General features: G+C 33.6%; 4 protein-coding genes and 1 long non-coding RNA gene across 8 annotated transcripts in view; 3 read left to right on the forward strand and 2 right to left on the reverse strand.

Annotated features, from left to right (window-relative positions):
* LOC135832917 (uncharacterized) overlaps positions 1-5,897 on the reverse strand; it is a 40,003-nt gene extending 34,106 nt beyond the window's left edge. For both annotated transcript variants that reach the window (XR_010556394.1, XR_010556393.1), the window contains exon 1: positions 5,813-5,897. This is a non-coding gene — a long non-coding RNA (uncharacterized LOC135832917). The remainder of the gene's footprint in view (positions 1-5,812) is intronic.
* On the forward strand, positions 295-6,007 carry LOC135832910 (prolyl endopeptidase-like). The gene is made up of 19 exons (XM_065346450.1): positions 295-491; positions 570-641; positions 720-924; positions 1,005-1,073; positions 1,367-1,590; positions 1,706-1,896; positions 1,983-2,065; positions 2,183-2,328; positions 2,523-2,682; positions 3,126-3,335; positions 3,417-3,608; positions 3,700-3,813; positions 3,905-4,059; positions 4,135-4,347; positions 4,457-4,607; positions 4,680-4,790; positions 4,932-5,000; positions 5,589-5,654; positions 5,853-6,007. Exons 3-18 carry the CDS (start codon positions 814-816, stop codon positions 5,652-5,654), a joined length of 2,265 nt encoding a protein of 754 aa, XP_065202522.1. The 5' UTR covers positions 295-491; positions 570-641; positions 720-813; the 3' UTR covers positions 5,853-6,007.
* A 1,142-nt stretch (positions 6,008-7,149) lies between these two features.
* On the forward strand, positions 7,150-12,131 carry LOC135832907 (prolyl endopeptidase-like). Of its 2 annotated transcripts, none has more exons than XM_065346444.1 (17): positions 7,150-7,445; positions 7,626-7,722; positions 7,830-7,898; positions 8,002-8,225; positions 8,491-8,684; positions 8,775-8,857; positions 8,956-9,098; positions 9,294-9,456; positions 9,984-10,184; positions 10,253-10,444; positions 10,528-10,641; positions 10,743-10,891; positions 10,981-11,193; positions 11,284-11,434; positions 11,526-11,636; positions 11,780-11,848; positions 11,950-12,131. In XM_065346444.1, the coding sequence occupies exons 2-17, from the start codon at positions 7,636-7,638 to the stop codon at positions 12,016-12,018; spliced, it is 2,232 nt and encodes a 743-aa protein (XP_065202516.1). In that variant the 5' UTR covers positions 7,150-7,445; positions 7,626-7,635; the 3' UTR covers positions 12,019-12,131. The 2 variants fall into 2 exon arrangements, with proteins under 2 accessions (XP_065202516.1, XP_065202517.1); XM_065346445.1 differs by having other exon boundaries at positions 7,150-7,440.
* A 951-nt stretch (positions 12,132-13,082) lies between these two features.
* LOC135832908 (prolyl endopeptidase-like) lies at positions 13,083-21,232 on the forward strand. Of its 2 annotated transcripts, none has more exons than XM_065346448.1 (17): positions 13,083-13,229; positions 13,396-13,526; positions 13,697-13,768; positions 13,852-14,075; positions 14,454-14,641; positions 14,714-14,796; positions 14,883-15,025; positions 15,120-15,273; positions 15,353-15,553; positions 15,629-15,811; positions 15,921-16,034; positions 16,114-16,262; positions 19,717-19,929; positions 20,003-20,153; positions 20,243-20,353; positions 20,830-20,898; positions 20,979-21,232. In XM_065346448.1, exons 2-17 carry the CDS (start codon positions 13,401-13,403, stop codon positions 21,051-21,053), a joined length of 2,256 nt encoding a protein of 751 aa, XP_065202520.1. In that variant the 5' UTR covers positions 13,083-13,229; positions 13,396-13,400; the 3' UTR covers positions 21,054-21,232. The 2 variants fall into 2 exon arrangements, with proteins under 2 accessions (XP_065202520.1, XP_065202518.1); XM_065346446.1 differs by having other exon boundaries at positions 13,087-13,229; positions 13,387-13,526.
* A 113-nt stretch (positions 21,233-21,345) lies between these two features.
* On the reverse strand, positions 21,346-23,843 carry LOC135832909 (lysosomal proton-coupled steroid conjugate and bile acid symporter SLC46A3-like). Its single transcript, XM_065346449.1, has 6 exons — positions 22,945-23,843; positions 22,687-22,788; positions 22,376-22,513; positions 22,120-22,203; positions 21,891-22,044; positions 21,346-21,812 (listed from the first exon to the last, which is right to left on the reverse strand). Exons 1-6 carry the CDS (start codon positions 23,765-23,767, stop codon positions 21,707-21,709), a joined length of 1,407 nt encoding a protein of 468 aa, XP_065202521.1. The 5' UTR covers positions 23,768-23,843; the 3' UTR covers positions 21,346-21,706.
* Positions 23,844-26,664: the final 2,821 nt, after the last annotated feature.

Genomic DNA, 26,664 nt, shown 5'->3' on the forward strand with positions numbered 1-26,664 from the left:
CAGACAACTGGGACCAGTTTTACCGCCATTACCTATCTTTTTTCACATCGAAGTCGAATTTTACTACTAGACTATTAACATAAGACTGAATAATAGGTTGAGATTTCATTCCGAAATGCACTGGGAATCGCGTTGATATTACTGGCCTCGCATGTTAGATTGTTAGAATTATTTACGCTGCAACAAATCATGTTGAGAGCCGAAGTGTTTATCAGCCTTGAGTTTAATTGGAAGCGTATTTGAATTCAAGTTTTTTTTTCCTTCTGGTCAGTGTCCCAAACTGTACAACACAGATGTGAATATAATTTCGTATCGAATACATACCTAAGTATTGGTGAGCAAGTTCTTGCAAAAAAAGTTGATTTTCAAGCTAGCCAAAAATGAAGAGACTTCGTTAGAAAAAATAAGCAAAAAAAATTGAAGAATTTTTATTGACATAGGTATTAGGTACCTACACCTACAAGTAGGTGATGATTCTCTGCTGCTAAGAAGTGAGTGCATAAAATTAATTTTTGTTTACTTTTTCCGTATCTGAATCTAACATTTTATTTTTTTTCTTCGTCGAAAAGAAAATGACAGATTTTGATTATTTGACGGTTTTAGAAGTAAATGCATAAAAGCCATTGTTATTGTTTCAGGTGGTGAGTTCCTCTTTACCCATTTTAATAATTAATTTAGATAAATTATTATTTTAATTTTAATTTTTTGCTATTTTCGAGATGTTGCAAGCACCCTGTAGCTGAATTTTTTGTACATAATCAAAAATAAATATTGATAACCAAGTGATCCAAATTGCTAGCATCGTTTGTATTTATGTGCACCATGACTCGAAAGTTAGTAATAATAGAATTTATTACGGTTGTGGTGATCATGATCAATTATGTACATGGTCAGGGAGGAGGTAGCAGTGGATCTAATGTTAACGTAAGTAAAATTTTAATCATGTTATTGATCATTGTATAGGTAGGTACATAGTATAACTCAAGATAAGTTTTGTTTTATAGATTACTCTCAACTATCCAAATCCCAGAAGAGATGAGAATGTATCGGACATATATCCAAAAAATACCATCGTAAGTACACTTCGTTTATAAATAATTTTCAAAAAAAAAAAACAAAAAAAAATTGAAACCCATTATTTTTGTCATTGTAATGATGACCTTTATGAACTTTCGTCATGTACAGTAATTAAAATCGTTATGCACAGTCGAAGTTATTTAAAATACCTACATCTCAACAATAATTATTTAACTTCAAAAAAATTCAAGTCACATTTTCGAAGGTACTTAGATAGGTATCACATACATTGGCACAGACACAGCCACCGTGTATCATTGGCTTGACACTTGAATTTGACAATTTTCAGGTAAAAGACCCATACAGATGGATGGAAAACCTAGATAGCGAAGAAACGAAAAAATTCATTGAAGCAGAAAACGCTTTGACGAGATCTTATTTGGATAAAAGCCCATTCCGTGCTGAATTGGAGGCTCGTTTCAAGGAGTTGTATAATTACCACAGATATACATCATTTTTTCAAAAAGGAAAACATTTTTTCTCTTACCAGAATACTGGCTTGCAAAATCAAGAGTAAGTTGTACATTTTGAAGTCTTTAAAGAATCATTTTTTTAGTGCGAATTTGCACGCAGATCACATTTTATTAAACCCATAAAAAATTAATTTTTACTAATGTGTGTATTTCAGCGTGCTTTTCATTCATGATTCATTGACCAGCGATGGTAAAGTGTTCTTTGATCCGAATACTCTCAGTAAAGATGGAACGATCGCATTATATTCTGCTTCTACTTTCTCCGAAGATGGGCAAATTTTTGCCTACATGTTGGGTGCAAATGGTTCCGACTGGACAACAATTCAATTTAAGCATATAGAACAAGGTATGATAATACAAGCCGACCCTTAAGTAACAATTTTCTGAATGACTATAGATACTTAATTAATTTTTGGTCATTATTTTGTGTAGGCGATATTTATAAAGAAAAATTGGAGAAAGTGAAGCATTCATTAATATCGTGGACGCATGATAACAAAGGAATATTTTATTCGGTACCAAGACTTACTTTATTTTGATTTTTCTTATGCATTGCAATATTAGGCATAGATAATTATGTAGTAGTTTCTTATACGAATACCTATACCTATCCATCTGTAGTAATTTTCTAGGCATATCTCGAACAAAAATACAAAAAATCAGGCGAATTAAATTTTGACAAGGATAAAAATCATAAATTATATTACCATGTAATTGGAACTGAGCAGTCCAAAGATGTTATGGTAGCAGAATTCCCCAATCATCCGGATTACTGGCTGTAAGTATAATTATACTCGTACTAAAATGGCCGATTTTTTTTCGCAAAAAAATACAATACTTTTACGAGTAATCAAAGAGTTGAGTTTAAGATGCAGTAACAAATTTGGGCCACACATTTAGATTAATTTTTTTCTTGAGTCAGTTAGTCAGAATATTAAATATATTAATTCTTTTTTGAAAAATAATTTCCAGCGAGGGCTCGGTCAGCGACTGTGGTAAATATTTAATCGTGGCAGTAAACAGAGGCACTGGAAATTTAATATACATTGCTGATTTGGAAAAGATCAATTACCAAATAAATGGTAAATTAGAATTTATACCAATCGGTACAAAGGCGGGATCCGCAAAAGACGTAAGTACATACATACCTATACCTTTATACATTACCAACAGATAGGTAGACATAGACAAGCACGAATGAATTTATTTTTAATCATTTAAACGCGATACTTTTTCATTGGATTTTTAATCCGGAATGGCAAATGAGGATGGAGATGAAAAAATAAAAATTTGAAAGTGAGAAAAATATGTCTCCAGAAAAATTATACCTATTATTATCAGTTATCACATTACACGTGGTTAACTCATCGAATATCTCATTTTCCAAACGGATTCAAAAATATGAACTATTAGGTATGTACCTAATTTAAATCATTCAGATGAATTCGGATACAAAAGTTTTTACTCGATCATTTTACTAATGAAAGGGTCGCACTAACATTAAAGATACCTATGTTTTAAAAGAAGTCATGCCTATCTAAATAACTTTCAAGTATTTTTACTCATTTCAAATAGATACTCTCGTATATTACCAATGATGGAAAAACCTTCATATTCAAAACCAATAAAGATGCCGATAACTCTAAATTAGTTTCAATCAATATCGAAAACCCGGATCCGAATACGTGGAAAGATCTTGTACCAGAAAATAAAACAGATGTATTGGAATGGGCATCACCAGCATCTGATAAATACGTCGTCTTATGTTATATTCAGAATGTCAAGGTATGTAACTGCATAGGTATGCACTATGCAATAACTAAAGGGCTTCATAAAAGATTTTCCTCAACAGAAACTCTTTTTCAGAATATTCTTCAAATACACGACATAAAAACGGGCAACCTTGTGAAGAAATTCGATTTAGAAATCGGTTCAGTTTTCGAATGGTCGTTTTTCAGTGAACGAAAATCTTCCATGATGTTTTTCATACTCGAATCTTTCCTTAATCCTGGCATTGTTTATAGTTGCGATTTATCCATACCATCATTGGACCTTAAGGTACCCACCACTTTTTATTTGTATCAATTATACGGGTAGGTTTTTTAGAATACATATTTTTCAAAAATCAAAATCGAAACCTTTTTTGCAGATTATTCGAGAAAACAAGCTAAAGAATTTTGACCCACGGAGATATACGACTGAACAAGTATTCTACAAAAGCAAAGATGGCACCGAAGTGCCCATGTTTCTTACCTACAAAAAAGTATGCTCAAGTTGATTACCTAGCTAAACCACTTGATTGTGATTTTGAAAAAAGATTTTTTCTGATCGCAAATTTAATTTTTTTTTTGCAGGGTTTGGAATTGCATAGGGACGGAAACACTCCTACTTTTCTTTATGGCTATGGAGGGTTCTTATCCAGTGAATCGCCTTATTTTAGCGTCAATCCTATAGCATTTATCAATAATTTCGATGGGATTTATGCTGTAGCTAGTATCAGAGGCGGAGGGTAATCATCACTTTTTTAGACATCCGATTAGCCTAAAGATTCACACATTTTCAATATTGATCGATAAATGTTTAGGGAATACGGTGAAAAGTGGCATCTGGCAGGAAACCTTGGCAAAAAACAAAATACCTTCGACGATTTTCAAGCTGCTGCTGAATATTTAATCGCTCAAAACTACACTAAAGCTTCACTGCTGACCATTAATGGATTATCCAACGGAGGACTTTTAATGGGCGCCTGTCTTAACCAAAGGCCAGATTTATTTGGTGCTGTAATCGCACAAGTGGGGTCAGCAACCAATCATTTTTTTAAATTAATAGAAACGTTCAACGTTGTCTCATTTCGAAACAATCCGTTTTCATTGGGATATCGAATAAGAAATCGTATCTGGTTGCAGATTATTTGATATGTTGAGATATGACAAATTCACTACTGGTTTCAACTGGATACCTGAGTATGGATCGCCCTCTAATGAGACAGATTTCGAATATTTATTCAAATACTCTCCTTTGCACAACATCAAAATACCCGATGACCCTAATAAACAAGTAGGTATCCTCTTAACCAATCAACTAGGATGTGTGCGAACGAATTTATGAAGGATTTCATATTGTTTGCAGTATCCTGCCACTATGCTTTTAACCTCAGACCACGATGATCGCGTTGTACCTTCACACTCGTTGAAATTCATTGCTACTTTACGACATGAAGCGAAAAGTCATCCTAACCAGGTAACAATTTAAAAATCTATATCCATAAGTGTCTTATCCCTATGAAGCTATTAGGTACCCAGAAGCCCATAATCTTTTCAATAAAATATCAGTAAAAAATTCCTAAATCCATTATTATCTACTGAAATTTCTCATTTGCAGAAAAATCCTTTCATACTCAGAGTTGAATCCGATGCTGGTCATGGTGGCGGTGAACCAACAGAAAAAGTTGTAAGTTTAGCAAGATAACATAGTAGTAGCTCAACTACACACTTAGTTTAGAGCACAAATGAAGGACTTTGGAGAGCCAAAACGTGCTAGTGACAATGCCATTTAGTGCCCACTATAAAAGTAAATTCGTGGAAAAAATAATTCAATTAATAATAATAAAAAAAAAAATAAAAAAATAAACAGGACATGAAAATTAAAATTTGCCTATAAATTTTGTAAGTTAAATATAGGTACCTGGTAGGTACACAAATATGATTATGCAGGTTGCATACCTGAAATTCGCAGGTTTATCTGTAGTTTTTTTTATGTTAGGGTATTTAAAAAATTAGTAACGAGGTCAAATTATCCTTTTTGTCTCCCCTTTTCGACAAGCCTGCCTAGATACATGTGGTCCAATTAAATTTCAAACAAATTCAGTTTCATTTTCTATTTTTTTTGTTTTCAATGTTTGACGCATCTACACAATTAGGTACGAAGTCGAATTATTTTTTTGCCTTCCCTTCTCGACAAGCCTGCCTAAATACATCTAGCCTAATTCGATTTCAAATAAATTCAGTTTTATTTTTTACGTACGTTTACTTGATACAGATCGCTCGACTTGTGGATGAGTATTGTTTCATTATAATGAATACTGGGATCAAGTTCCATAAATAGGTAAGACATAAATAAGTACATACGAAATAACTTATAGTACATAATTGATCATTGGTACGAACGCTTAGGTACAAAAGTTTTGCACTTTTTACACAATATAAATTACTCGTATGTAGTTTTATACGTATTTTCATATCTATGTATTTGTTTGTACTTACCCATTTAATTGATGATGAAAATGGGTATTTTTTAACGTAGGTACTTCAAGATAATGGATTCACCAGAATCCAGAAAGAATGAACCTGAAAAATTAAATTAAATAAGGAATTAATAGGTGATACAGTAGGTACATGTACTCACAAGTAAAACTTGTTTTTTTTTTTTACATTTTAAATAAAAATTGTGAAAAATAACCCTATTTTGTTTATTATGGTCTTTCCTAATTAACTAATAAGTACAATGATCAATGATCATCTACCTGTAAAATAATTCTAGTCGAAATTTTGTATGTAGTTCTCAAGTGAGGTAAAGTTAAAAGCTGTCGAGTGACATACGTTTTTATGAAAATAAGGTCATAATAAACTCAATTCCTTCTAATTTTAGGCGAGGCAAACATGCATACATGAATTCCGAACAGGTTGCCTATGCCATCAATGAAAGTAAGCCAACCTTACAGATGGGGCACTTTTATAAATAAATAAGTACAGTAAGTATCCAATAAAGAGGATTGCACAAACAAATCATCAGCCATAAATTTTTCCAACAATATTAAAAATCAAAACTCAGTCCCGGCAAAATTCGCTTTTGGTGGTATACTGGTTATAATAACTTTTTTTTGAAAATTTGCAAATTCAACCAAAAAGAATACAGTTTCTTAAAATTTTAATATTTTTACTGAAACTCTGAAAAAAAATTATTAAATGTTGATAAAAATTATTCTAATGTTATGTATAGAGTACTTGAAAACGATCTGGCAGCTGAAAAAAATGGCGTATGCGCTCCGATAAACGCCTTTCAGTTTTGAAAATTCATTTTAAAAAAGGAACAGAGAAAATATTCAGTGAAAAAGGAAGAGTGTAGCAGATTGATTTTTTTTTCATTTTAATGTTCAGTAGAAGAAGTAGAAAAAAGTTGCGTATGGTTGAACAAGTTGAAATATGGGGCTTTATACACTACTAGAAATCAGCAGAGTTGGGACTAGGATGTGAAAACCCTGAAAAGTTTGAGTACATTGAAAATTAAAAGTTGATAATTTTATTGTTTTGAATGATATTCAAGTGCAACACTTGGATGAAAATTTGATCAATAATCAGGTTCGTTCTCTCATTTATTTTCGGAGAATTTTTCAAAATAAATAAGAAGTTCCTCTTCGAAACAGGTTATGGTTATAATAGGTATGGTACAGTACATATTTGCCAAAGTATTTGATATTTATGCTAATCTCACAAAAAATTGCTTTGCCTGGATGGACTGTTGAAAAAAATCTTGGAAAATAAGTGGGGGTCTCGATAAATATCACACTGTAAAAGGTGTTAGCATCGATGACCTTGTGTGTAAAGCATAGCACTGTAAGTTGCACTATTAGTCGTAGTGTTTTAATTATCAACAGTTTTGTGTGGGTATCATTTAAAGCAAATTTGGATGTAACTTTTTTTTGTGGTCAAAGTTCAAATTAAACAACGTAAAGAAGTAAATGTAACATTCACAACATAGTTACAGTACACATAGTTACATACAAAAGTGTTGGAAATTAGTTTTTCATTTGTACTCGTAAGTTAATGTTCATGAAAAAAATGCATTTATCAACCTAGTTTTTGAAAAGAAAAAAATTAAAAGAATTTTCAACGTAAGGTAAGTAAATACTTTATAATGTTTCTCCATTTTTACTCTTTGTTGATGAATAAAATTTCAGTATGTTCCCATTAGGCTGCTGTTAAGTATAGGTAGGCCTACCTACATAACATCAGCACAATTTTTCGAATTCGACTTTTCAATATTGATTGATATATTATGTACTTGTACCGATTGTAGGTATTTATCCATGCGCATAATGATTCAAAAATTACTGACAATAGAAATTCTTACGGCTGTGGTGATCAATTATGCATATATTCAGGCTGATGCAAATGTAAGTAAAGGTATAATAGTGACGTTAATGGCTCTATAATGCGAGGACTACCTACTTACACGTTATCTTTGAGCAGTAAGTACAGGGTTTTTATTTTGCATCCGTAGTTCACCCTCACCTATCCAAATCCTAGAAGAGATGAGAACGTATCTGACATATACCCCAAAAATACCGTGGTAAATATTTTTTCTTTGTTTAGATACGTATACATTTTTTCAAAATAAATAATTCTTGAGATGTTCATTTACGTCGATCTCATTTCATCTCGGTAATTTTGAGGTTAAAGACCCATACAGATGGATGGAAGCCCTAGATAGCGAAGAAACGAGGAAACTAATTGAGGAGGAAAACGCTTTTACAAAATCTTATTTGGTCAAGAGTCCGTTTCGTGCTGAATTGGAAGCTCGTTTCAAGGAATTGTACAACTATCCGAGATACAGCCAGTTTTTCTGGAAAGGCAAACATTATTTCTCATTTCAGAATACTGGTTTGCAGGATCAAAAGTGAGTTGCATCATTGCTTAGAAGGGAGCAGAGGTGAACGAAAAATTGAGAGCAATTGTCGTATACGCACTTATTTTAATATTAATAGTAGGTATCAATGGATCAAATTGAAAAAAAATGCCCATACCTTTAATTTTTCAAATATGTAAATCCTATTCGTAATGAGAGTGCAATTTTATATCATAATAGGGAGAACCGCAGTGACAACCTTTCACGAAGATCTCTCCCTTATCTGTAAATTAATTTTTATCCACATTTATTTCAGCGTGCTTTTCATACATGATTCACCAAACAGTGAAGGTAAAGTGTTTTTTGATCCGAATACTCTCAGCCAAGATGGAACTATAGCATTAGAATCTCAAAATTCTGCTTTCTCCGAAGACGGACTAATTTTTGCCTACATGTTGAGTGCAAATGGCTCAGACTGGAAAACAGTGCAATTTAAGCACGTAGAACAAGGTTAGAACAATAACTGAGCTATAATCACGTAATGTAAGTACAATAATAATTTACTCAACGGATACGCTAAAATGTTTTGTAACTGTGAAGGCGATATTTACAAAGATAAATTGGAAAAAGTGAAACTTTCCACATTATCATGGATGCACAATAACAAAGGAGTATTCTATTCGGTAGGTATAAGTATCTAATTTACCACACCTGAGTTTGGTGAACAGACATCACCAAGTCCATGTTTACTGATGTACTTGTACATGTTGTAATTTTTTAGGCATACTTGGATCAAAAAAACAAATCAGAAGGATCAAAAACTGACATTAATAAAAATCATAAATTATATTATCACGTAATTGGAACTGAGCAGTCCAAAGATGTAATGGTAGCAGAATTTCCAAACCATCCAGATTATTGGATGTAAGTACAAAAATGCATACACGTAAACTAGCAGGAAACGTTTTAGGAACTTGGTGAATTTGGTTTCTCAAATTTCATCTTTTTGAAAATAAATCCAATTTTTGTTTGAAATGCAGCCAAACATTTCAAAATGGCTTCTTTTTTCATCACGCAGAATTAATACATACCGTACGTTTTTTTGAAAACAATTTTCAGCCAAGGTTGGGTCAGCTATTGTGGCAAGTACCTAGTCGTATCAGCAAATACAGGTTCCGATAATAATTTGATATACATTGCTGATTTGGAAAAGATCGATTATGAAATAAAGGGTAAATTAGAACTTACACCAATCTTCACAGAAACGGGAGCCAAGTATAACGTAAGTATTACCACTATAGATAAAGAAGAATTACCCTCATCAGTGTCAATGACTTCAAATTATTTTTAAATTCTCTACAAATTAAGCAAAATATGAAAAAAATTCAACCCTTTCATTTTGACTTTTCATCTTGAATAATAATTGTGGGGGAAGGAGAGACAGGGCTAACAAGTTTTCAAAAAAAAGAAGCATAGGCACTGCTATGGGGGGCATGGTCCTACACTTTGAATTGCACCTCCAGACAAAATTCGCGTTATGTTATTTTTTATGTTTAAAGAGCACCAAAAGCCTATTTTTGTTTTTCAACGCTTCGTTTGTTCTTCATCTTTCACATTTTTTTCTTTTTTTTTCTCAGTTCCTATGCCTCGTAAGAAACAGCTTTTAATTGGTCTAAATCAATTTCTTAAATTAAAATTCAATAAATTCTGGATTTTTCAAAAATAAGGCTATGCAAATACCTACTTCTATCATATTTCAAAATAAATCACATCTACCAACTAATTTAACGAGCGTTTATTCGCCTGCAGTATATCACCAATGACGGTCGAAACTTCATTTTCAAAACCAATAAAGACGCAGATAACTTTAAATTGATTTCACTCGATATTGGGAACCCAGATCCAAAAACATGGAAAGATTTGGTACCGGAAAATAAAACAGATGTATTGTTCGGAGCGGTTCCAGCATTCGATAAATATATAGTCTTATGTTATATCCAAAATGTCAAAGTGAGTCATTGAGTGATCGGAATGTTTCACACGAGTTTTCCTTACGTAACCAATGTTCTTTTATTTAGAATATTCTGCAATTACACGACATCAAAACCGGCACCTTGATTAAGAAATTTGATTTAGATATTGGTACGGTTTATGGATCATCATTCTTCAATGATCGAAAATCTCCCATAATAATTTTCCGATTTAATTCATTCCTTACGCCTGGTATTATTTATCGTTGCGATTTATCGAAACCGCCATTCGAACTAGAAGTAGGTAGTAGGTACCTCGGTTTGATTAATAGACTATAACCTATAATGATAGTTCAATTTTAAAATGGAAATTCTTTCTGCAGGTTTTTCGAGAAAACAAGTTGAAAAATTTTGACCGCCAGAAATACACCACGGAACAAATATTTTACAAAAGCAAAGATGGTACCGAAGTGCCCATGTATCTGACTTATAAAAAAGTATGCTCAAGTTGGCCACTCAGTTACTTACTTATGCAGCTTTGCCAAATGAGATCTCAAGAATTTCTATTTTCGATTCACTATACCAATTTTATTTTCAGAGTTTGCAAAAGAACGGAAATAATCCTACTCTTCTTTATGGTTATGGCGGATTCTCTGGTGGTATATCACCTTTCTTCAGCATCAATACGATTGCATTTATAAGTAATTTCGAGGGTATATTTGCCGTAGCTAATATCAGAGGCGGAGGGTAATGATTATTTCTCTGATTCGACTCTCAAGTAGAATTTTTAAAATGCCTATTGACTCGTATGTACATCGTCACAAATAAATGTTTAGGGAATATGGTGAAAAATGGCACAGAGCAGGAAAACTGGACAAGAAACAAAATTCCTTCGATGATTTTCAAGCTGCTGCAGAATATTTAATCGCTGAAAATTACACGAAAACTCAATCGCTGATTATATATGGAGCATCTAACGGAGGACTCTTAATGGGAGCTTGTCTTAACCAGAGGCCAGATTTATTTGGTGCAATAATTTCAGAAGTGGGGTCAGTATTTTAAAAATGAAGAAATGTATAGAAAATGAAGCGATGGTTTCATTTCGGCTCATTGCATTACAAGGCCATTTTCTGTTGCAGTGTGTATGATATGCTGAGATTTGACAAATTCACTATCGGTTATAACTGGATAACTGAGTACGGCTCGCCCTCAAATGAGAAGGATTTCGAATATATATTCAAATACTCTCCTTTGCATAATGTCAGGATACCCAATGATACTAATAAGCAAGTGGGTAATTTTCTGAGAAATCAATCAGTCTGCAAATTTATTGCGCGATTATTTGACATTCCAAAATAATTACATGTTTTCTGTACCGCAGTACCCTGCCACCATGCTCTTAACTTCAGACCACGATGATCGTGTTGTACCTTCACATTCGTTGAAATTCATATCTACTTTGCGGTATGAAGCGAAAACCCATCCTAATCAGGTAAAAAAGAAAGTAAATCTAAATTCACGCGCATCAATCTCATCCTTACAAAATGAATTCTGGAAAGAATTTTTCAATAAAGTACCTACTAGATGTTACTATTAGGTAGGTATAAATCATCCATAAACTTTTTTCACTTTCAGAAAAATCCTTTCATAATCAGAATTGAAGCTAATGCTGGACATGGAGGTGGTGTATCAATAGAGAAAGCAGTAAGTATTCGCCAGAGTGTCCACCTCTACCTCATAACCTGCATTCGACTCAATTTTCGCTTTGATTTTGGTTTAATTAATTAATGTTTGGTTGGTTGTAGATTGCTCGACTTGTAGATCAGAATTGTTTCATAATTATGAATACTGGAATCAAATTTCATATTCAATAGATAAATGTCGAATACCTGGGTTCAAAGAAGAGTTGATTTTTGTTCTTTTATCATTTTTATACTTGCTTATTATTGAAAATTGAGATTATAGGAAATATATAAGTGCAATATTTCATGTTGTTGTGTCCTTTTCAAGAGGAATAGGTACATATATGGATTCGAATTCTTCAAACTTTCATCTTTCTACAGAGACCACATTGACTTTTCTACCAAATTAATCCCGGAATTAGTTATGGAATTTCCAGGTCTCCCTAATCTGATCAAGTCTAGACAGATCTAATCACAGCTGTCTGGATCAAATTGGATTCAGGGAATGTCCGGATGTGATTATATCTGATGTGATCAAACAGGTTTGAACAATTTATTCCTCTGCGTATTTATTTTGTATGTTCGTTTTTTTTAACCTTTGGGAGGCCCTGGCTATACAATTACAAGGGTTCAACATTGTTTTGGGAGATCAAACGATTTTTTTCTCTTTTGAAAAGAAGATTATTTAGAAAAATTCTGATGCATGAATAAAGAACGTTCGGATAAATCGGGTGGTTTCGATTTTTTTCAATTTGAAGAGAACGTTCATGATTCGTCGATCCTGATCGAGATGAGATTTTGTTCACCAAAAAAGTACCTATATCAAACACAACTCAAAAACAAATTTTAAGCTGCCTTCGATCTTTCAAAACTGAAAAAAATAGGCCTCTAGTACACCAATTTTTTTTATTAAAAACTGCCATCTTGTGATGGAAATTTGAAAATCAATTTCTATAATAACCCTAGAGTAAACCTTCAAACCATTTAGGGAAGTACAATCAATAATCATTTTTAACCAATGCAAACCCGCCAGCTAAAAAATGCCAACTCGTCACCTTAGATTCGTGACTTAGGTAGGTACAACAATCAGGATCTAATTTTCAGCTGCCCTAAACGTTTAGTAAAAGTGGATTCATCGCAAAAGTAAATATGTAAGTATGTTGAGCATTTCAAGTCAAAAGTTACTGACTTCAAAGTATTCTTATCATCAGTGAATTTGATAATTCGTAGACCAGGAAATTGCCCAAACACAGCACACAGATAACGTATCAATATCAGCCCAACTTTTGATTTCCGACACGATGAATTCAATATTCAATAATTTATATGAACACACTTGTGACACTAGTGTAGATAAATCAATGGATCATCAGGATTTATTTTTATCATTTATTTGACAAAATGTAAGTATAGATTTAGATGTTTGAATGCGTGTATCTTGATGATTTCGGGAATAATTATTTTCTGTAATTAATCATACATGTGTGAATCGCGAGCTGTAGATATTTGTTTAGTCGGTTTAAAAGTTGCCCTTTTTTTTTTGCATTGAAAATCATCAAGTTATTCTAGGTGTCATGGCTGTGTCTGCAAAATCATTTGGTTTTCTCACAGTTTTAATAATCAAGAATATAATCTGCAGTTGTCTACATGTTACTGCACCAGCAAATAGTCCCATACCGGCATCCAAAGCTGCTGCTTACGTAAGTATAATTCAGGATGACTGTTTTCAAACTCAATTACACTCGTTGCAGTAAGTAGAGAAGAACACTGTCACCTGAAGTGAAAATACGATTCTTTTAATTATACCTACTTCTTCCAAGTCCAACCACAGTTGAAAATTTTTTGATTTATTTGAACTTAACGTTTTCAGATTCCCTCTGAATGTTATCCCAATGCTACAAGGAATGAATCAGTTCAAGATTCATACCCCGGTGGTGTCGAGGTGAGTGTATCATCAATGTTTTCACCATTCCAACATAGTCCCTCCCTATACAGCTAATAAGTGTACCACTGGATAATTTCAAGGTCAAAGATCCGTATCGCTGGTTGGAAAATCCGGATTGTCCCGAAACAAGGCAATTCGTTCAAGATCAAATGGCCATTACCAAGCCTTACTTGGAGAAAAGCCCATTCCGTGCAGAATTGCAAACTCGCTACAAAGAATTAAATAATTTTCCAAAGTCCTGGTGTACTTTTCAAAAAGGAAAATATTTTTTCAGTTTTCGGAATAATGGTTCGCAGAATCACGAGTAAGTGATCGAGTCGTCGTATTAGTTGAGTCTCTTTCATCAACAGGTTGTGTACACCGATCCCGTTTTTTTGACTCCTGGCGCATCTGATCGTTTCTCGCAGATGATTGCATAGCTTCGTTATTTATCATGATTTTCACTTTTTCATCGTGAGTCCCAAGAAAAAATCAGGACGTGAAATTTTTTGAGTGCTATTTTGACTTTTCTGTTCCTCAACCGAAAAATGTTCGTCAGTAGAAATACCTTTTTCATAAAATTTGAGTTGGTACCTACTCGCTTCAAAATTTAAAATTTTTTCATTGGTTACAAATTTTCCTCTCAAATGTTATTTGAGTGAACTATCAGGGCTGCAGTTCATAATGCAAACACTCGTTTCAGTGTGCTCTATAAATCAGATTCAATGACTGGTGGAGGTGAGGTATTTCTCGATGTGAATACCCTCAGCAAAGATGGATCCGTTTCATTAAGTGCCATTACTTTCACCGATGATGGAAAACTTTTCGCATATGCACTCAGCATAAGCGGCTCTGATTGGATGACGGTGTACTTCAAGGATGTGGAAAAAGGTTATACCTAGCATCTTTCAAGCTTTACCTAATGATTACTCATGACTAATTTCTTTCACTTCATTCTCATAGGTACTGACTTCAAAGATAAGTTGGAAATGGTTAAATATTCAGGTTTACCATGGACAAATGATGAAAAAGGGATATTCTACGGGGTAACGTACTAAATCAAGTAACAATTCACAAAGAATTACCAAAAAAGAAAAGTCACCCCAATGCCCTATGTCTGTTGAAATTTTAGGGCTTTCGAGATCAAAAAGGGAAAACCGATGGTTCTGAAAACAAGGTTAGTAAAAATCATAAAATATACTACCACGTGCTTGGAACTGAGCAGAATGAAGATATTCTCATAGCGGAATTTCCAGAGAATCCTGATTTTTATTTGTAAGAGTTTCTTAAGCGATAATAAATTTGGTATAATAAGCCAACAAATAATTCTCAATCTGTAAAACTACATTTTTTTGGATCTAATTTCAAGAGGTGCCCAAGTGAGCAACTGTGGTAAATATTTAATTATCACCTCATCAACTGGCTGTGACAATAATTTGGTATATGTAGCGGATATAAGTAATGGAATCGTGGCCAAACCCGAACTGAAACCAATTGTCACAAAATTGGAAGCAAATTATTACGTGAGTGTGGTTTACAGGTTGCCTAGCTAAAGATATCTAGTGCATTTTAGGTATTTATTTCAGTTATTTAATTTTGTAGTTTATTGCCAACAACGACAACGAATTCATTTTCCAAACTAATAAAGACGCCGATAATTACAAATTAATTTCCTTCGATATTACAAACCCAGATCCCAAAACATGGAAAGACCTTATTCCCGAAAATAAAAATAATTCTTTGAATTGGGCTTCCGCAGCGCATGATAAATATCTAATTTTGTCTTACATTGAAGATGTTAAGGTACCCAAATGTTCAAGATTTGTTAAATGAAAAAACGTAGGTACTAGATATATTTTTTTAACCTTTTCTGTGCAGGATGTCGTTTATTTTCATGACATAATGACCGGCGAGATGCTGAAAAGATTCAAATTTGACGTTGGTTCCGTTGATGTTTGCTGTGACAGAAAAACCTCCAACGTATTTTTCAACTTTGCGTCGTTTCTTACTCCTGGTATCACTTATCATTGTGATTTATCGAAACCACCTTTTGATTTAGATGTGAGTAAAAGTATCATTCATTATATTTTTAGGGTACACATATTTTAATTAGCCATTTTCTAGAAGAATGAAGCAGGTAACTCACGAGATGTCCATTGTTTTTTTTCAGATCGTATATGAAATTAAGTTGAAAAATTTTGATCGTGAGAAATTCGCAGTGGAACAAGTATTCTTCAAGAGTAAAGATGGAACCAAAGTCCCCATGTATATTGCCTATAAGAAGGTATGATTTTCGATCATTTGCCACCCTTATACTTACAAAATTTTGTCACCCATTCTCAACCATAAGGATTTTGTTTCAGGGTCTCAAGAAAGATGGTAATAATTTCGCTTTCTTGCATGGTTACGGTGGATTTGGGTGCAGCACATTACCTTACTTCTCTATTCATCGTTTAGTAGTCATGAGTAATTTCGATGGTATACATGCCACAGCAAATATCAGAGGTGGAGGGTTCGTATTTCAGATTTAAAAAATCAGTTACCAATGTAGACTATATTCTAACCCTCAAAAAAGTGATTCTGTAAATCAAATCGGGGGAGTGAAATGTTTTGCGCGGAAAGTAGGTTTACGGACGAGCTCTTGCTAAAAACCCAATGTCCCCAGCGCTGGACCCGCTTTTTTTCGAGATTGGGGCCCAAATGGGGCCGATTTTGGGTCCGTAAATCATTTGAGCGGAGTGTGGGGACATTGCATTTTTGGATAATGTTGGTATCGTAGATGAAAAATATGCAATGTCCCCAACCCCCACCCGCTTAATTTAGGCTCACCCCCCTTTCAAAATTTTGACTTTCCAATAAAAATTCATTAAAATACGAGAAATCAACAGTTTTGGATGAAATTTTGTATACTAACTAATGAAGGCATGAAGAAATCATATCCGCTGAGTTTTGGTTTTTGCAAGCCCCAGTTGGGGCTGCAGGAGCACCCCCACCCCCACTTTTGAAGTTGGGGCAAATTGTTGATGTTGGTGTCGTTTTGATATGAAACGACCATGCTGATGACGAATATTAAGTCAGATTTGAGACTACACCACTCAGTATTTGGAATGAGAAGATAATACATGTGAAAATGCAATGAAAAACTGAACAAAAATGAAACGAATGATGGAATATTTTGTAGAATTTGTAATAAGAACAATGCTGAATGGTAACAAAAAAGCAACGAATGGAAAAAATACAAATGAATACAAAATTCGAAAAAATGATAACATAAAACAAAGAAAAAAACAAATTAGTGAACAAGACATAACGTCAGTTTCATAAATCGGCAAAATCTCACCATTACAATGTTTTTCAAAACCTCGATATAAGAACACTGTGAAAACATTTTTTCAAAAAATTGTAGTGGATGAAAGCCCTATCCTTCAAGAAATTTTCGATGTGTTCGAACCAAAAAAAAAATTACAAAAGCTCACTGAAATAAAAACAAGAAATTTTTTAGTTTTGTAGTTTTTGGCATATACCAAACGAATTGTGCATCTTAGCAAAAATCTGATGTCAGTAATCTGAAAGAGAATTAAATTCTCTACAATTTTGACTATGTGAAATTTTCTTACGACATTTAATTTCAATTCCATTTCAACGTAATTGTGGAGAATCGAATTCTCTTTCACATTACTGTCATCTGATTTTTGCTAGGACGTACGGTTCGTCCGGGATATGCGGAAACTACAGTGGGGTGAAAATTGTTAGACTAGAGCCGAAAAACACGTTTTTTCTTGCTGATTTCTCAATCTTTAATCAAAATTCAATAAATGGGGCATCAAAATAATTGAAATTTAGTTGCGGAACTCCCCTTTTTGACTGAATTTTTCTATCTCATTTTACTCCCGAGAAACTCGCAAAATAGTCTTAAAAGTGAGATAAAAAAAATCCAAAAATAATAAACATTTTTCAAGCTACTTCTGCCAGTATCTCGCCTTGAATGAGATTTTGGCTGTATGAGTGATTTTGAGAAAAATAAGAAATTAATAAACCTCCAGAGTTCGGACATTTTCACAATGGATTTTTGTTTTTTTTTTTTTTTCAAGAGATGATTTATTATAAGTAAATTTCATCAGGAGTTGAATGGCGGTTAGATCGAAACGATTGGTACTCGCGTTTTCCTTCTACGAACAGAAGTAGCTTGAAAAACATTGGTTTTTTGCATTTTTTTGATGCTCACTTTTCAAGATTCTTTTGCGAGTTCTTTGAGAGCAAAATAAGATAGCGAAATTCGGTCCAAAGGGGGAGATCCGCAACTATTTTTTGGTTAAAGATTGAGAATTCAACGAGAAAAAAATTGTTTCGACTTTAGTCTTGAAAATTTTTACACCACTATAAGAACTAAAATTATTTTCATTTTTATCTCAGTGAGCTTTTGTGAGCTTTTGTGAGCTTTTGGACATTTTTCTCCATTTCCCAATTTCTTGCACATTTTTCAAAATGTGTGAGGTGGGTGGGCATTGAGGGGAGAGAGCTTGCAACTTGAAAAAAAAATTAGTGAATATTCAAACTCAAAATCCTCAGAAACCAAACAAATGACGTTCCCACATGTCATTTTTTCAATTTTTTGAGGATACTTATATTGAAGATATTTGGGAAAATCTACGTTCTAGTGAAGGAGGAGGGAGAGGTCATAAGGACCAGATCGGAAAAAATGAGTAAATTTTCGAGCTTAGTAGGTACATACCTACTTACCTTCGAATTAGTAACAATCGATATGTCACTACATTTTCACAAATTTTTTTGTACTTAAGTATTTTGAAAAAGTTGCGAATTCTTGTTCCTCCAAAGAGTGTAAAGATCTCATTTCGAAAATTAACTAGTTTTTTGAACAGAAGATAAAAAAGTGTCGACACTAATTTTTTAAAAGAGAAATTTTTGGGATTTCAGTAAACAAAGAATTCAGGAAATATACCATTCGGGAAATGTTCGTTCGGGAGTTCGGATTCGGGAGAATGACTAAATCTATTATAGGTATAATTCCATTTCAGACAAGTTGAATTATGATAAAATAAAAAAGTGCTCATGTAGGTAGCACTCTAACAAAATTATAGGATTTTTTTGTGGGAGCCATAGGGAAGACAATACGCGAGTTTGTAATATTTTGGATGGACCCTCGGAAAAGGGGGAAGATGATAAAAGGTCACAGGAGCTGAATTTCTTTGTAATAGCGCCTAGAATGAGGATCTATCATAAAATCGCTTTCAACAGCTTGTTCGAGCAGAATGTAGGTACCATTGAGATTCTACTAACAATTTCTTCAGTTTTTCATTACATTTTCACATGTATTATCTTCTCATTCCAAATACTGAGTGGTGTAGTCTCAAATCTGACTTATTATTCGTCATCAGCATGGTCGTTTCATATGAAAACGACACCAACATCGACGATTTGCCCCAACTTCAAAATTGGGGGTGGGGGTGCTCCTGCAGCCCCAACTGGGGCTTGCAAAAACCAAAACTCAGCGGATATGATTTCTTCATGCCTTCATTAGTTAGTATACAAAATTTCATCCAAAAATGTTGATTTCTCGTATTTTAATGAATTTTTATTGGAAAGTCAAAATTTTGAAAGGGGGGTGAGCCTAAATTAAGCGGGTGGGGGGTTGGGGACATTGCATATTTTTCATCTACGATACCAACATTATCCAAAAATGCAATGTCCCCACACTCCGCTCAAATGATTTACGGACCCAAAATCGGCCCCATTTGGGCCCCAATCTCGAAAAAAAGCGGGTCCAGCGCTGGGGACATTGGGTTTTTAGCAAGAGCTCGTCCGTAAGCCTACTTTCCGCGCAAAACATTTCACTCCCCCGATTTGATTTACAGAATCACTTTTTTGAGGGTTAGAATATAGTCTAATGCTTCAAATGAAATGTCGCATTTCCATCTAAAAATTCGTTTAACTGGTTTCTTCTTTAGAGAATACGGTGAAAAATGGCATCAAGATGGGTGTTTGGAGAAGAAACAAAACAGTTTCGATGATTTTCAAGCCGCTGCTGAATTTCTGATCGCAGAACAATACACCAACAGTAAAATGCTTGTGATCAATGGAGGGTCAAACGGCGGTCTTCTAATGGGTGCTTGTCTCAACCAAAGACCTGATTTATATGCTGCTGTGGTCGCTGATGTAGGGTTAGTATGCTTTCAAAGAAACTTCATTAGAAAAAATATGGAGCTGATGATAATTCACTGAGTTTGGTTACAGTGTGATGGATTTGTTAAGATTTGATAAATTTACAATTGGGCACGCTTGGAAAACTGATTATGGTTCCCCATCCGATCCAAAATTCTTCCCCATTTTGTACAAATACTCTCCTCTACATAATATAAAAATCCCTGAAAATGGTGACCAGCAAGTACGTGTGTGTTCAATCATCTTTTTTTATCAATGATAATTTTTATAATTTTTTACGAACCTCCAGATTTATATTTTTTATGTATGTAGTACCCCGCTGTTATGCTCACAACTTCTGACCATGATGATCGAGTTTCACCTTTACACTCATTGAAGTTCATTGCGACATTACAATATGAAGCTAAGAAACATCCCAATCAGGTAAAAGCAACCAAAATCATAAATCTAAAATACTGGGAAGCCAGTAGAATCAGCAGTAAACAAATCGAACACTGAACCCAGGTCTCAGAAAACCTCTTTCTTCACAATTTGAGAGAGTCCCATTGCTTTTTTTTTTTCAATTTTCGATAAATTTTGTATAATTTGAAAAAAAAATCATCACATTACAGGCAAAAATACCAACACACATTTGAGTTAAAGGAAATTAAATTTCCCAAAATGTAAGATGAAAGAACCGTTTAAAATAATAGGTACCTACTACCTACTCAATACATACTGAAGTGAAAATATAACAAATGTTTCAAAACTATTTAAAATTACCTACAATAACCAATTTAATGTGCTTGGATGAAAATAGGTGGTGGACAAATGTTGAACTATTCATTTTTGAAATAATAGTGCATCACTCTATTTGTTTTTCATTTTTGACTTATCATCGTGAAATTTTCAATTTTCAGAAAAACCCTTTCATAATCAGGGTTGAAACAGATGCCGGCCACGGATGCGGAACACCGATGGATAAAAAAGTAATTCATACCTTCACAGATTTTTTAAGATTCAACTCTTTGCTAACTAAGTTTAATTTGGTTTTATTTCTTTGAAACAGATTGTTGAACTCGTAGATATGATGTGCTTCATAGTAATCAATCTGGGAATCAAGTTTGAACCATTCCTCTGTTAACGAAATACTAGGTACCTACATAATGTAAACCTTGAAATCTATAAGTATTTCAAGGGCCTTCCAAACTGTGAAATTCCTCTTGATCTGCTCATGACAACTCAAACAGTATTTTGTAGCATAAGTTGAATATCATTAGTTCATCACATAATGCAGCTTAGATACAAAATATGAAAAAGTTACCCTCTTCCTTATTTCTCTCCTCAGTCAGGTTGGGATTAACTGGAAGTATTTTTCTCAATTTTCGAGAAAGTGTGGAGTTTTGTAAGAAAACATTTGAGCGAAAAGATGGATACGAAATTGAAAATTGTAATTTTTTAATCGAATAAAAAAAACACAGAAAATTCATTACCTACCTATTTTATAATCAAAGAGAAAATTGTCCAGGCCTACTTTTTCAATGATTTTTCTGGTTTAAATGAAAGAATGGACAATTCGTTGAACATGCAAAATGAAACATAAAACTTTCATGCACACCCAGTAGAAAGTATAATGGTGTTATCAAACATTGTCCAAAAAAAGAAAAATTTAGGGGATGTGGTGGGCTAGTGTTAAATTCATAAAAATCAGAAAAACTGTTTTCACCACACATTGTAATTGAATCACCAGCCTCTCACACAAATAGAATTCTACAAAGCAAGTATGACAATTTATCATTAAATTTTCTTTGCAGCTTCACTAGTGTTCTCACACACCGATTTATTCGTCCTTGATTCAACTTCAGGTTCATTTTCAAATTTTTTCGTCAAAAAATAAGCTCCTCTGAAAGCAAAAATTACATTGTTAAAATCCCTAACTTGATTAAAAGCGTCACTTTGGACATTTAAAATTTGTACTTACTCATAAAGCAAGCAAACGATAATATCAATTATTACACTGACTACAAAGATGGCTGAGGGAAACGTATCCAAAGTTTTTTGAAAGATGAAATTATACACAGGCAAGCAAAACGGAACCAGTAATGTAAACGACATGTAAACAGCATTTATTCGACCTATTTGGAGGAAAGAATTCGTAATTTCAGTACATTTTACAGATTTTTAAGAATTTGACTATTCTGAATTCTCACCAAACTCGTCACTGTCATAAAATTTAGTCAGAAAAGAAAAACAAATGGCGATCGCAGTTCCATGGAATATATCCAGCAAAGGAACTAAAAAAAAATAAAAATAAAAATAACCAGGTAAGCGAGTATACCTAAGCCGAAATCTAATTAAACAGTTACATATAAGTTACTTGAAAAACATCTACAATCATATGCGAATGTTGAGATCAAGGATTACACAAAGTATAGGTAATTTGGTAATTGCTGGTGAAATACCTACTTAAATACAAATGCCATAATTCAGTAGCGAATATGTAAGAAAGTGCTGCCAGCATATCCCAGAACCCAGCAAATGTGCCGATAATTCCATCATGTATTTTCAATATTCTACTCAGTATAATAGAACAAAACATTGTACCTAGAATTGATTATACCCATCAAAGTTGATAGGGACACTGCTGTACAATCATTGTAATAAAATGGAAGCTAAATGCATTTAAAATGAAATAGATATGCTCTAGTTTGAGTTACAGTCACCACCACATCACATCGACCATTATATTGGGTAAGTAGGTATATACCTTTACCTACCTACAATTATACCGACCATCTTATAAGACTGGTAAACGCTAAACATCCGCTCATCCCATTTGAATTTATACCTGACCCATAAATAAAACACGGTCTTTTCTCCTAAAATCAAATAAGACAGATAAGGCTGTTGTGCATAGAACACTATTTGGATACTCTCACTTCGTGAATTTAGGAATGAAAACTATAGTTTCTCCACACACTATGCAGTTTCATTTTTAAACACTTTTATTTCAAATATAACCTACCAACACGTACCTTCATTAGAAAACAGCACAACGATATGCACCAAAACCAAAAACAAAACCACGATTCTTTTCTTCCCCAGGCTCTTCTTGAACGTTATTCTGAAACTGTCAACGATCCGAGTAAAATTGAATACACCCAAAATAGAAACCTTATTCTCCACTGGTACAGAAATATCGTCGATGAAAAGTACAGCACATACAAGAGAGATCACTGACATCAATACACACAAGGAGAACGAATAAAAGAACCCAATTCCTCTGATTAGAAATCCAGCAACTCCTGTACCAATTGGATGACAAATGTTTGTCACCGATAACAGAATACCAGTCCTCATAGTTCGATCAACCGGACTAGTTATATCGCAAATGTACAACTGAGCAGCAAAAAACACCATGAGGAAACCTCCACTGAACGCTTGACTCGCCATTTCGACCAATGCTCCCATTAAGGGGGACCAGGTCCAGAAATACGACTGCAAAGAACCATTAATGGACTGGACGACTAGACCGATAATTGGCCAGATTATCAGTACTTTACGCTGTTTGCCAGCTACATCGCTCCATGATAAAGATAAAGTTACCAAGGCCAACATCACCATGTACTCCCAAAATCTATAACTGCCGTTTACGGACGATACGAACAGGATTCCTTGTTTTTCATCGTCGCAAGGTGTATCGAGATTTGGCTCTGAAGTGGTGTTGAATCTGCATGCTTTCTGTAGGTATAAATTCGTGTCCAAGACGTCCATCAACGCACATGTCAGAAAATAAAAAAGCAGAGCGGGTTCAACCGTAATGTTTTTGATCACGTTGTACTTTTTTAACAACACCATTATCAACTTATAAGATACTCGTACGCGAATTTTACTGCTTCGCGATTAATATGTATAACTAGGTAATTGTTGAGTTGGGTTATTCTTTAATCGTAACGTTATCATATTCATGCCACTGGGTTGAAATCTTGAGATAAGTGCCTATGGAAGTGTCGACAGTGACACTAACGAGTTGAAGGATATGACGAGAAAATGAGTGTTCTAATGATACTATGTAGGTATTGTCTTTGAAGGCACTTAAACAGCTAGAGATAAGTAATAAGTGGAGCTATGAAGTAAATACGAAAGAAAGTTTCAACTGAACTCGTCAGGTCGTTGTATATAATAGCATTAAAAAGGGCCTTATCAATTTTAGTTCAACAGAAAAAATTGATGGTATGATCACTTAAATTTTTCCAAAAGTTTTAGCTGCTTCAATTTTTCAGTTCGAATTTAAAGGACCTTTCTTCTGGCTTCTGTCAAAATTCCGCAACAGGACGTCATCAAGTTTAGCGTTGCCCCTCCAAATTCTATGGTTTTTAAATCAACTGAAGGACACTCGAGTGTATTTAATTGCTGCATCATCAGTCGAATTATTCGACACGACGAACAGAACACTCTGAATCATACTTAAGCATTAGGTATATCAAGTAGAGATGATTTTACACCATATGTACTTTTTTATACGGCATCAATAATTCAACTTGTTTATTTGTTTGGTTGATTTACATAATGGCGAATATCGAGCATTTAATGTTCGCTGCAGCATAATTATAACCTACATAAGCGTATCGCTGCAAATACGAGTAGGTACATAAAATTGCACGTGTTTCAGGGAAAATTGATCACGTTATGATTCGTGAACATCTGCTGGCATTTTAAATTTTTTTCGTGTTCTGGGTGGCATAAAATTCATTTTTTACTATGTATTTGAATGGTTTTGTTAGCAATATACTATGACTACTTTATTCTTCATTTTCATTCGACCATATGCCATCAGTAGGATGCGCAACACTAATAATTTCTAAAATGGCGGTGGGAATAGATATGTACTTTAGCTTTAATTGCTTTGTATAATTTTCTCTAAATCTGAAACAGTCAGATTTCACTGCTTCAACTTTCAAGAAGGAAAAATGTCGTCACTGGGATAAAAAGTAAAAAAGTACTGCTAAAATCAGTTGACTAAAATTTTTTTACTGCTGCCTGCTGCCGGCCACAGTAGTTTTTGACTGATCGATTCATAAATAATTCACTTTCGAGTGTTCAGTCTAGTAAATTATTCACTGGAAACCCATAGTCAAAAATTCCTGTTTTTAACTCTTTGGAGGTTCTCTAGGTTCTTGAGTTAGCAAATTGAATTTCTTTGACGAGTGTGATAGGGCGCCTTGCCTAATTGGCCAAATCATAGAAAATTTGACTAATTTGAGCTTTCGATAAACAGTTTTGTTGGAAAACGAAAGTTTCCAAAAAGCACAAATGTGACATTTCCAACAAAAAATTGAATATATGCAATTTTTTTTTTTAAATGGATCAAAAACGTGAGTCAAAAAAATTTAACAAAAACACTCTTTAAAAAAAAAAAAAAAAAAAAAGTAAAAAATGAATTAGAAAAAATGCAAAAAAGCAGGATTGAAAAAAAGTCATCTGGCAGTTCACAAATTCAGCGAGAATCAAATCTTGTTGGCAGAAATTCCTTTGTTTAAAGAATGAAGAAAAGAAAAATCTATATCGCTAAGAAAGGATTTTTTATCAAGTCTTAAAATCTTGTCGAAAATTGAGCCGAAATATGACATGACAAAGCTCGCAATTTGGCCAAATTTTATGTCATATTTGGGTCCAATTTCCTACAAAATTTTATGACTTGATGAAAAATCCTCTCTTAGCGACATAGGTTTTTTTTCATTTTTTGGTCAAATGCATTTCTTTTACCAAGTTTTTATTTTTGCTCAACTTGTGAACTGCTAGACGACCTTTTTTACTACCGTTGTTACGATTTTTCTCCTCATTAATTCTTTAAAAATATATTCAAAAAGTGGTTTTGTTTCATGTTTTTTACTCGTGTTGTTAAATTATTTTTGAAAAAAAAATCTAATTTATATTCATTTTGTTTTGTTGGAAATGAAGGATTTGAGCTTTTTCAGAACTTTCATTTTTCGACATGATTTTTCTTTGAAAGCTCGACTTTTTTGTGATTTGGTCAATTGGGCCAGGGTACTCTATTACACCCATCAAAGCAATTTGTTTCCCGAACTTGGGAACGTAAAGAGTAAAGAACCTCCAACGCGTTAAGAAATCAGAATGTCGTCAAATTCTACTGTTAGGTATTGAAATTTGACTGTTTTAATTTAGAGAGTACATAGATTCCGAAATATAAACTTTTTACAGCACCATTCATCTGCTTCGTTTTCTACACGTTGTTACTCCCATCCCACAGGGAGGTCGGAAATAAAAAAAAAAAAAATTCAAGTACATATTTTAAAGAGGGAATTCAAAGTTTTTGTTCAAAATAATGAGGTACCTATTTAGAATGATTTTGGCGTCATTATTCTTCATGTTCTACCTAATACGCATGTGATCAATTTTCGAATAAAATTGTGAACAATTCACTTACTCATTAGTCATTTGTTTTTTTCCTACTATTATTATGACGAAAATTTGTGCTCACCTGCAACAAAATAAAACACAAAAACCGTTAATTAATGAAATGATCATCGCCTTGAAACATATTAGGTATAATGATTTTTAAAAAGTTGTTTAAATTGAATCACTGCGAAATTGTTTATTTTTCTACGCTAAAAATAAAATTGCAAAATGCATTTTTTATGAGTAATTTTAAATATTTTGGCGTGACATGCATATGAATGCACATCTTGGTAGGTTCCAATGCACATCATTATATTATTTTCAATGTATACTAT

This window comes from Planococcus citri, chromosome 1, assembly GCF_950023065.1.
Source record: "Planococcus citri chromosome 1, ihPlaCitr1.1, whole genome shotgun sequence".
NCBI classification, from domain to species: domain Eukaryota; kingdom Metazoa; phylum Arthropoda; class Insecta; order Hemiptera; family Pseudococcidae; genus Planococcus; species Planococcus citri.